Below are 12,251 nucleotides of genomic sequence, written 5' to 3'. Positions count from 1 at the left end.
TCAACCAAAATCGACAAGGATCATCAAGCAGTCGGAACCCTCAATCCTCTGGCAAAGGTAACAATCGTGTATGTATTCATTGCGAAAAAAAAGGACATTCACAACACTGGTGTTATGAGATTATTGGTTATCTGGAGTGGTGGGATTTCTCGAAAAATCCCTGTAAAAAGACTGCTGGGAAAGCTATGGTGACATCCATGGAAGAGAATCAGGAGCTACCTACTGCAAATGTTGCCCATCCAGGTATTCTCGATAATGCATTAGTATTTTCTGTACATTCTAAGAATAGACCTTGGATTATTGATACAGGCGCATCCGATCACATGACAAGGGATCTCAGTCAGTTACAATCCATCCTACCTTCTCCACAATCTGTTATTTGAACAGCCAATGGTAGTACCTCTCCTATTACTGGGGAAGGATCTGTTATCTTATCCAATAATCTGACATTAGATATTGTCCTTGTGGTTCCCTCTCTTGAATATAACCTTTTGTCTGTTAGCCAAATTACTTCCACTCTTGCTTGTACTGTAACTTTTTGGCCCTTATTTTGTGTCTTTTAGGACATTCTAACCCGAAAGATTCTTGGTTATGGTGTTAGACGAGGCAAACTCTACTATTTGGAGTTGACAGAGAACGGGGGATCGAAAATCAGTCAGACAAATCAAGCTAGCAGTGAAGATAATGCTCAAACAACTGTATGGTTATGGCACCGACGATTAGGCCACCTTTCCTTTGGTTATCTTAAGAAATTGTGACCTCAACTTTTTTCAGGTTTGACTGATGTGCATTTTCATTGTGATACATGTGAATTGGCTAAAAGCCACCGTATTGCTTATTTCCCGAGTTTGAATAAAAGTTTTGAACCTTTTGCGGTTATTCATTCTGATGTTTGGGGTCCAGCCAAGATTCCCTCTATTTCTAGAGCTCGTTACTTTGTGACATTTATTGATGAATGCACTAGAATGACTTGGGTATCTCTGCTTATCCACAAAAGTGATGTGTGTCTAGCCTTTCAGAAATTCCATACAATGATACATACTCAATACCAAAAGCAGATTCGTGTTTTACAATCTGACAATAGTACTGAGTTTGTTAATGCTTCTCTCGAAACTTTTCTGACCACTCATGGAATTCGTCACCAGACTTCTTGCACCTATACTCTCCAATAGAATGGATTGGCAGAAAGAAAGAATAGACAAATTTTGGAAGTAGTATGTGCCTCTCTCTTTGGCATGAACATGCCTCGATTTTATTGGGGTGAAGCTATCACATCTGCTGCCTACCTCATCAATCGAACACCTTCTAGCGTACTAGATTTTCACACTCCTCTACATAAGCTGCAATCCCTGATTTCAATTCCCCATCTTCCGAATCTTGAACCCCGAATTTTTGGGTGTACCGCTTATGTTCATATCCCAAAGATCTTGGGAAATAAACTTGATCCACGTGCCAAGCGATGTGTATTTGTTGGCTACTATCTTCAAAAAGGATATCGGTGTTATGATCCACACACCAACAAGCTCCATGTGACTTTAGATGTCTCCTTCCATGAATCAGTCCCTTATTATTCAGGGGGAGTTTCTTGGACATCTCTTCAGGGGGAGAGTTCAAATGAAGAGAATGTTCCACATGAAACTAACGGAGATGTTGAAAGAGGTGCCGAATTTATTGAGTTAGAAGCGGTGAATGAATTTTTTAAGTGTCATGATGTGCAACAAGACTGTGATTCAGTAATTTCACCTGAAGAACCCCCAGAGTTGCCCCCGTCTGCACCAACAACTGAAGAATCAACCCAGAATGTTCCTCCTCAGGTAAATACGAATCCTGTGTTTGATGAGTCTACTAAAACATGTCTTCCTACAGAAAACATAACCTCTAGATATCCACAAAGATTGAATAGGGGAGTTCCAAAAAAAACAATATGAACCTAATCTTGAAGCAAAGACCAAATACTCAATCAATAACTATGTGTCCTCCCATAGGTTGATTAAATCATATGCATTTACTATTGATCAATTATCCAGGGTTTCTATTCCTAGTAATGTGCAGGATGCATTAGCTGATCCAAAATGGAAAAAAGCGATGAATGAAGAGATGGAGGCTCTACAAAAAAATGCCACTTGGGAACTTGTTCCCCAACCTAAAGGAGTAAAAACAATTGGATGTCGATGGGTGTTCACATTGAAACTCAAACTGGATGGAAGCATTGACAGATATAAAGCTCGGCTAGTTGCAAAAGGATATACGCAAAGGTATGGGATAGACTATCAGGATACTTTTGCACCAGTAGCTAAAATCAATACAATTCGTATTCTTATATCTATAGCAGCAAATCGAGACTGGCCTTTGCAAAAATTTGACATTAAAAATGCCTTCCTCAATGGAGACTTAGAAGAAGAAGTCTACATGGAACTACCACCAGGTGTAAAAAGTGGTTCTTTGTCTCAAGGTAAAGTTTGTAAATTGAAGAAGTCATTGTATGGGCTGAAACAGTCACCTAGAGCATGGTTTGGGAGATTCTCGGCTCCAATGAAGGAGTTTGGTTATAAAAAAAGTAACTCAGATCATACTTTGTTTATAAAACACAAAGAAGGAAAGGTAACAACATTAATTGTATATGTTGATGATATGGTCGTGACAGGAGATGACCCAGGTGAAATGCAAGCTTTACAGGAGTATTTTGCTACTAAATTCGAAATGAAGGATCTTGGACAACTTAAATATTTTTTGGGGATTGAAGTTGCAAGATCAAAACATGGAGTCTTCCTTTCACAGCGAAAATATGTGTTGGATCTTCTAGCCGAAACCGGAATGCTTGACTGTAAACCAATAGAGACGCCGATGGAAATGCATCATAAACTCAGAATTCTTCCAGATCAAATTCCAGCAGACAAAGGGTGTTATCAGCGATTAGTTGGAAGATTAATCTACCTATCCCACACAAGGCCCGATGTAGCATATGCAATAAGCATTGTGAGCTAGTTCATGCATGCACCAAGTGAAGAACATATGGAAGTAGTCTATCGGATCTTGAGATACTTAAAGAGTGCTCCAGGAAAAGGTTTGTTATTCTCAAAAAATGGTATCTCTAGTATTGAAGGGTATACAAACTCTGATTGGGCAGGTGATCAGACAACCAGAAGATCCACGTCGGGTTACTTTACTTTTGTGGAAGAGAATCTTGTCACTTGGAAAAGCAAAAAACAGAAGGTAGTATCAAGATCAAGTGCTGAAGCTGAATTTCGAGGTATGGCTCATGGTGTATGCGAGTTGTTATGGATACGAAATATACTGAGAGACTTAGGGATTGAATACGACAAACCTATGAATCTTCATTGTGATAACAAGGCAACTATCGTAATTGCACAAAATCCAGTTCAACATGATCGCACTAAACATGTTGAAGTTTATCGTCATTTCATCAAAGAGAACCTCGATGCAAAGATTATACAATTCCCCTTTATTCAATCTGCGAGTCAGATGGCTGATATACTCACGAAGGCAGTATCAGGGAAAGCATTTCATGGTATAATTGACAAGTTGGGTTTGACTGATATCTATGCACCAACTTGAGGGGGAGTGTTGAAATGTATAGCTGTATAGCGTGATCGGAGGAAACTGTATAGCGTGATTGTTTCCTCCGATCCCGTGATTATATTCTTGATTCTATTCCTTGATTTTAGGATCTAAATTGATCTTAAAATCAACTTGTAATGTATTATAAATAGCCTCCTAAACGGAGAAGAATAAACTCATCAGAAAACTATTCGTTCAATCTCTGTTATTATTTTCGGTTCTCTGTTTTTACAATAACTAGCCAGATTCCAATTCCTAGGTATCAATATGTTTAGAGCTTAGGACATTCAAACCTTTTCTAGAACCATGTTTACAAAGCTTATTCAAATATTTTAAAACCTCTTATTGATTTGGCTTTGGCCTAATTGTGCTTAGAGCTTATTTTTATTCTCTGCCAATAAACATGATTGATCATCGGCAAGGCATAATAGATTATACATGTAAAATTCTAAAACTTGATCAATCATCTTCAATATATGATCGATCATATAGAATGTTGCCAAGGTAGGATATAAAGTATGAATGATCGAAGGTATAAAACTTGATTGATCAACTAAATTTGCAATGGGTTGTAAAGTGGTTGATTGATGGCATAATCAATCAAAAGTCCATGAGAACTACAAAATATAGTTATTAGAGGTTGATTGATCAATCAATGTAAATGTATGATCTGATCAATCAACCCTTTTGTGCAGCCTTTTGTACAACAATATAAAATGTCTAATTTCACCAAGAAATTTATAAATAGGGACTCGGACTCAGCCTAAGTAATGAGCACATATTAGCATACCAAAACTTTGAAGAAAGATTAGTGTGCCTCAATTTCTAACTTTACCTTTTTACATGAGAAAAGGGCCAAACTTGCATATATTTACAAATTCTCTACATATTTCTTAGCATTCCTTGTTCCATCAACCTTTTCATAGTTCATTCTAAGTGCTTAAAGATTGAAAGTTTGGATCTCACTAAGAAAATGGTGTCTCTCCAAAAAGGTGTAACTTTTATTTTCTCTTTTGTACTTTGACTTTCTTTTGGAAGGGGTCTTCTAGAACCTTGAATCTAGAAGAAAATTGCCCACCGGAGTTAGAATCTAGTTGTATGTTTGGGATAAGTGTAATTGAGTATTACACTTGGCTTAAAGAGACCCAATTCTCTTTATATTTTCATCAATAGAGCTAGATAGTGAAACTTTTCCTAAGCAAGAGTTCTTGAGTGGTAATTACCACTAGGGGAACATCAATAATAAAACATCATTCTCTTTATGCTTGTGCTCGTGTGCTTTTATTATTACCTATTTACTTTGTTTAGTTTCACTACAAGAATTTAATTTTACAATTATGTACATAATTCACCCCTCTATTGATATGCCACCTGAGCCACTAAATGGCATCAAAGCAAGCCTTGTTAGGTTGTGGAGCCTAATTAATGCCTTACGCTATTGTTTTATTAAGGGCAGTTTGAAAATTTCACTCTTATAATACGGTTGCCCTAGTTTTCTCTTTAAATTAGGAGGCGCCGTTATTAGGGTTTGATGATCTTAATCTAAGGAGCATCTCAAGTTGCAGCCTGAAAGGTTAAAGAGAAATACCTGTAAGTGTACGATTTCTCTTTTAAACTATTTCATCTTCATAATGGATTACTATTGATGAGGACATCAAGCCTACAAAGACTACTCATGAACCAACTCAAGTTCCGGTTGGTCCAGTGACGAGGGCACAAGCTAAAAGATGCAAAGACATGCTGCATAATTTCGTCTAGAGAGTTATGCAACAAGGAACGAGTGTGGCCACAAAGGAAGGGGAGCAAAGGCTGATTTCGCTCATCAAGGTTGATCCGGAAGAGGGCCTAGCAGCCACACATGTGCATTGAGGAAGAGAATGTGGGCCACGAGTTGGCAAGACATTAGGGTTTCCTTAAGTCTCTTTTAGTGAATGTAGTTAGGGTTTCGGGCCTCCACTATAAATAGAGGCTTCTAAAACAGTTTTCGGACTTTTGCATTTTGAGTGAAAATCATTCTCCTTGGATTCTTGCACGAACTATTCGAACTTATCAAGGATTTTCCTTACGGCATTCATTGACTTATCAAACGGATTTCCATTCCCGTTTGTGGCATCTTCGATTTCCATCCAAACTTGAAAGGTCTTGGGGACGTTTACCATATTTGGTAACGGGTTTCGTCATAGGTTGGCGTGGTTCGTATCAGTTGGTAATCAGAGCTTTGGTTTCTCAGGTTTGTCTATCCTTTTCGTTTTCGTTATTTCTATCTATTTTTTTCGTCCTTTTTCTTGGTTTAGGTATTTCAATTATCATAAAAAAAAAAAATTGGCCTGATTGTTATTCTCGTCTTTCTTGATTTCTATCCTATTTCCGTTGTCTTGATTTCTGTCCTTTCCGTGGTATTAGTCTTTGAGTCCAGTGTCTCAAAAAAAGGGGGGGGGGGGGTTCCGAATTACTCTATCTTGATACTCGTTTCATATCTAGTGAGTTTGTTTGGAAAAGAGAGAAAGGAAGAAAGAAAGAAAGAAAGAAAGGAAGGAAGAAAGAGAAGAGGATCCCAAAAAAAAAAAAAATGTACCAAAACATCTCTTAAAATTTTTTGTTCTAATCTTGATTCTTATGTTCTAGAACCTCTTTTGCCAAGCTTGAGCTTCAAAAATCATCACATTCCGGGTACAAATTTGTTTCATTTGGGTCTATTTTTAGTGCTGATTCATTTGGTTTGTTTCCATTCTGAATTTGTTTGGTTTGTTTCCATTCTGAATTTGTTTGGCTTGTTTCCATTCTAATTCGTTTGGTTTGTTTTCGATTGATTCGCTGCTGGAATTCCTTATTCTTGTTTGATTAGTTCCAAAAGAACTCAAAGAAGAATACGAGTGGATTGGTAAGGGAGTATAGTGAGGGTCCTTTTCTTTGTATATCTTTTTGTGTGTGTCTGACCATATTTGCCGAGTCAAAATCATGTCGCATAATCAAGAGAAAAATTCAAACGAAGAGAGCCCATCGGCTGGTCTTTCGAAGCTACAAATACAAGCATTAATGGGAGAGTTGAGATGGATGATGAGGGCAGAGAGGGAAGGTATGTAGGGAAGGTTGGATAGGTTAGAAGAGGGGACACAAAGGGTGCAGTCTCCATTGGTTCCAAACACCTCAGTGAGGAACAGGTGGCCTCGAATGGAAGTAGAGGATATGGATGAATTTGAAGGTGACAATCTAGAGGAGTCTAACGGAATGGAAGTGGGCAGCCATAGGAGATATGGCCGGGATAGAGAAGCTAGGAACCGGATAGATAGTAATTTGGGGAATATCAAAATGAAAATTTCTGCCTTTCAAGGAAAGAGTGATCTTGAAGCCTACCTTGAGTGGGAAAAAGATGGAACTGGTTTTTGATTGTCACAATTATTCCGACTTAAAGAAGGTAAAATTAGCTGCCATTGAATTTACAGATTATGCTATTGTATGGTGGCATCAGTTGGGCATCAATAGGAGACAGAATGGAGAATGTCCTATTGACAATTGGGATGAAATGAAGAGTGTAATGAGACGACGGTTTGTACCCAGTCATTACTACCGGGATCTCTACCGCAAGCTGCAAAGTCTCTATCAAGGGAACCGAAGTGTTGATGAGTATTAAAAGGAGATGTAAATGGCAATGATTCGAGCTAATGTGGAGGAGGATAGGGAGGCTACAATGGCCAGATTTCTAAATGGGTTAAATTGGGAGATTGCTAATATAATTGAACTACACCATTATGTTGAGTTGAAAGATTTGGTGCACATGGCTATCAAAGTTGAAAGGCAACTCCAAAGGGGTGGTACACGGCCAAGAGTAGTTCCACAGAGTTCAAGTAGAACATCTTGGAGGTCAAACTACCCAAAGAATGAAGAAACTTCATCCACCTTCAAGGCCAAACCAGAGCCCAAAACAACCACCACTACCACGGCCTCTCAAGGTAAATCAGTCCCTCCTTCAACCCGTTCTAGTGACATCAAATGTTTTAAATGTCAAGGGAGAGGACAAATAGCTAGTCAATGCCCGAACAAGCAAATTATGGTGATTCGGAACAATGGTGAGATTGAGTCCGAAAATGAAGATGATCTAGTTGACATGCCACCATTGGAGGACGTGCCCATCGGAGATGAGGAGGTCGGGGCAGATCATGGCGAGATGCTTGCATTAGTTGTACAACGAGCCTTAAACTTGCAAGCTCAAGAAGAGAAAGAAGAAGTATAGAGGGAGAACATCTTTCACACTCGTTGTCACGTGAAAGACAAAGTATGTAGTGTTATTATCGATGGTGGTAGTTGCACTAACGTTGCTAGTACTTCTATGGTTGAAAAGTTAGGGCTCACGACACTTAAGCACCCTCATCCATACAAGTTGCAGTGGTTGAATGATAGTGGTGAAATAAATGTCATAAAGCAGCTTGTGGTACCATTTCGGATAGGTAAATATGAGGATGAAGTATTGTATGATGTGGTTCCCATGCAAGCTGGACACCTACTTTTAGGAAGACCATGGCAATTTGACCGGCATGTGCAGCATGACGGCTTCAGCAATAAGTACTCATTCTTTCACAATCAGCGGACAATCACTCTAGTTCTGTTGACTCCAAATATATGATGATCAAGTGAGGTTGCAACAATCGAGTGATCAAAATAAATTGAGGGATCAAAAGAATTTGAGAGAGCAAAAGGATGAGAGTACAAAAAAAGTAAGGATGTGCATAGTGAGAATGAGAGAAAAATAGAGAGAAAAGAAAGAGACACGGCCAGTGAGAAAAATATAGAGAGAAAAGCAAGAGACACGACCAGAGAGGAAAAAGTAGAGAGAAAAGAAGGCAATTTCTATGCAAATATAAGTGAGGTTAAGCGAGCAATGATTTCAAGATGGCCGATGATTGTACTCATGTACAAGGAGGCTCTTTTAAACACTAACCCTCTTGACATTATGCTGCCTAGTGTTGTTGTTTCTCTCTTGCAGGAGTTCGAGGAGTTGTTTCCCGAGGAGGTACCACATGGGTTACCACCTCTTCGAGGGATTGAACACCAAATTGATTTCGTTCCCGGTCCATCCCTTCCAAACCGACCAGCATATAGAAGCAAACCGGAGGAGACGAAAGAGCTTCAAAGGCAAATTGAAGAATTGATGGAGAAAGGGCACGTGAGAGAAAGCGTGAGTCCTTGTGCCGTACCGGTGATTCTAGTGCAAAGAAGGATGGAGCATGGAGGATGTGTGTTGATTGTAGGGCCATCAACAACATAACGGTAAAGTATCGACATCCTATTCCTCATTTAGATGATATGTTGGATGAGTTGCATGGATCTTGTGTGTTTTCAAAGATAGATCTTAAGAGTGGGTATCATCAAATCCGAATGAAAGAAGGAGATGAATGGAAGACCGCATTTAAAACCAAATATGAATTGTATGAGTGGTTAGTTATGCCATTTGGACTAACTAATGCACCTAGTACTTTCATGCGCTTAATGAATCATGTTTCGCGTGATTTCATTGGTAAATTTGTTGTTGTTTATTTTGATGATATTCTCATTTATAGCAAGAATTTACATGATCATGTTTCTCATTTGCAATCTGTTTTGGAAGTGCTTAGAAAGGAGAAGTTATATGCTAACCTCAAAAAGTGTACTTTTTGCACCAATAAGATGGTTTTTCTTGGTTTTGTTGTGAGCAATAAAGGTATTGAGGTTGATGAAGAAAAGATCAAAGCCATCCAAGAGTGGCCAACACCCTCCAATGTAAGTGATGTTCAAATTTTTCATGGACTTGTTAGTTTTTACAGGAGGTTCGTGAAAGATTTTAGCACCATCGCTGCACCACTTACCGAAGTTATCAAGAAGAATGTTGTGTTCAAATGGGGTGAAGAACAAGGGAAGGTGTTTCAGCTTCTAAAACACAAGCTTACTCATGCTCCTTTACTTGCTTTACCTGATTTTTCTCTAACATTTGAAATTGAATGTGATGCTTCTGGTGTAGGCATAGGAGCTGTGCTGATGCAGGAAGGAAGGCCACTTGCATACTTTAGCGCACTTAATTACGCCACTTATGACAAAGAGTTGTATGCCTTGATTCGAGCATTAGAGACATGATAACACTATTTATGGCCAAAGGAGTTTGTAATTCGTACAGATCATGAATCCTTGAAAAATTTGAAAGGTCAACACAAGCTGAACAAGAGACATGCTTGATGGGTTGAATTCATTGAAACTTTTCCTTATCTCATTCAGTATAAACAAGGTAAGGAAAATGTGGTTGCGGATGCACTTTCACGCAGGTATGCCTTAATCTCTACTCTTGATGCTAAACTTCTTGGTTTTGAGCACATTAAGGAACTTTATCCAGATGACCACGTTTTTGGGGAAATTTATACTGCTTGTGAAAAGTCTGCAGTAGGTAAGTTCTATAGGCATGAAGGTTTTTTGTTTCGAGAGAATAAATTGTGTATGCCTAATTGTTCAATGAGAGATTTGTTAGTTCGAGAATCCCATAGTGGGGGTTTAATGGGACACTTTGGGGTTGCTAAGACTCTAGCTATTTTGTAGGAGCACTTCTATTGGCCACACATGAAATGGGATGTTGAGAGAATTTGTGGTAGATGTGTCACTTGTAGGCAAGTGAAATCAAGGGTTCAGCCACATGGCCTTTATACCCCCTACCTAATCCCAGTTCATCTTGGATTGATATTTCTATGGATTTTGTTTTGGGTTTACCTAGGAGTCGACATGGTAGGGACTCAATTTTTGTGGTTGTAGATCAATTTTCTAAGATGGCTCATTTTATTCCTTGTCATAAGACTGATGATGCTTCTCATGTTGCAGGTTTGTTCTTTAGGGAGATTGTCAGGCTATACGGCATGCCTCGAACAATTGTGTCAGATTGGGATGCTAAGTTCTTGAGCTACTTTTGGAAGACCATATGGGGAAAACTAGGAACGAAACTTCTATTTTCTACTACTTGTCACCCTCAAACCGATGGTCAAACAGGTAGTTAATCGGACTTTATCTACTTTGTTGAGGGCCGTCATTGGTAAGAACATTAAGACTTGGGAGGATTGTTTACCACATGTTGATTTTGCTTATAATCATACCATCCATTCTGCTACTCAGTGTTCACCATTTGAAATTATTTATGGTTTTAATCCTTTAACTCCTTTGGATTTATCACCTTTACCTATTTTTGAGCATGTGAACTTAGATGGTAAGAAGAAGGCAGAATATGTGAAGCAACTCCATGAGCGGGTCCGGGCCAACATAGAGAGGAGAACCGAACAATACATTAGGCAGGCTAACAAGGAACGTCACAAGCTCATTTTTTAGGCTGGTGATTGGGTGTGGTTAAATATGTGGAAAGAAAGATTTCCAGCACAAAGATGTTCTAAGTTTGTGCCCCGAGGAGGTGGACCATTTCAAGTGCTAGAACGGATCAATGACAATGCTTACAGACTTGACTTACCAGGTGCGTATAATATTAGTGCTACATTCAGTGTTACTGATTTGAGTCCTTTTGAAGTAGGTGACGATTTGAGGGCAAATCCTTCTCAAGAAGAGGGGAATGATGAGGACATCAAGCCTCCAAGGACTACTCATGAACTAACTCAAGTTCCAATTGGTCCAGTGACGAGGTCACAAGCTAAAAGATGCAAAGACATGTTGAATAATTTAGTCCAGAGAGTTATGCAACAAGGAGCGAGTGTGGCAACAAAGGAAGGGGAGCAAAGGCTGATTCGCTCATCAAGGTTGATCCGGAAGAGGGCCCAGTAGCCACACACATGCATTGAGGAAGAGCATGTGGGCCACAACTTGGCAAGACATTAGGGTTTCCTTAAGTCTCTTTTAGTGAATGTAATTAAGGTTTCAGGCCTCTACTATAAATAGAGGCTTCTAAAACAATTTTTGGACTTTTCCATTTTAAGTGAAAAACATTCTCCTTGGGTTCTTGCACGAACTATTCGAAATTATCAAGGATTTTCCTTGTGGCATTCATTGACTTATCAAACGGATTTCCACTCCCGTTTGTGGCGTCTTTGATTTCCATCCAAACTTGAAAGGTCTTGGGGACGTTTACCATATTTGGTAACGGGTTTTGTCACAGGTTGGCGTGGTTCGTATCAACTATAGCAGAGGATGATAGGACATAGTCTCACCTTGAGGCGAACCTGTATAAATCTTGTTGTCCTTTTCCATGCTTGTTTTTTCCCTTTTCTGCGTTTATTAGTATTACTCTCGTTACTTTTGAATTAGGGTATCTAATTCCAAACAACTGGTATCAGAGCTTTGGTTCGTGATTGAAGCAATGGCTAGTGGAGAAGGTTCAGTACTAGGGATCAACAAGTTTGATGGTATGGATTTTGTGTTTTGGAGGATGCAAATTGAAGGTTATCTATACAGTAAAAAGCTGCACGCACCACTTCTGGATATGAAAACCAAAAGGTATGAAAGATGATGAGTGGAATCTTCTTGATAGACAAGTGTTGGGAGTAGTCCGGTTAATACTATTGAAGAACGTTGCTCACAACACTGCATCGAAGAAAGCCACACTGGGGATGATGAAGATTTTGTCTGACATGTATGAGAAGCCTTCCGCAAATAATAAGTTACATCTCATGAAAAAACTCTTCAATTTAAAGATGACAGAAAATACATCAGTTGCATAACAT

At 39.0% G+C, this 12,251-nt stretch overlaps 1 protein-coding gene across 1 annotated transcript; it reads left to right on the top strand.

Annotated features, from left to right (window-relative positions):
* Positions 1-7,222: 7,222 nt before the first annotated feature.
* LOC137942880 (uncharacterized) lies at positions 7,223-12,037 on the top strand. The gene is made up of 7 exons (XM_068788603.1): positions 7,223-7,804; positions 8,561-8,752; positions 8,920-9,653; positions 9,870-9,988; positions 10,414-10,578; positions 11,108-11,330; positions 11,836-12,037. Exons 1-7 carry the CDS (start codon positions 7,223-7,225, stop codon positions 12,035-12,037), a joined length of 2,217 nt encoding a protein of 738 aa, XP_068644704.1.
* Positions 12,038-12,251: the final 214 nt, after the last annotated feature.

The sequence above is a fragment of the Aristolochia californica genome, unplaced genomic scaffold (genome assembly GCF_029961685.1).
Source record: "Aristolochia californica isolate CCGP_79_NKW_82.1479 unplaced genomic scaffold, dmAriCali1.0.hap1 SCAF_10, whole genome shotgun sequence".
Classification (NCBI taxonomy): Eukaryota; Viridiplantae; Streptophyta; class Magnoliopsida; order Piperales; family Aristolochiaceae; genus Aristolochia; species Aristolochia californica.
The sequence above is the reverse complement of the archived record's forward strand: the minus strand, read 5'-3'. Positions and strand labels throughout refer to the sequence as shown.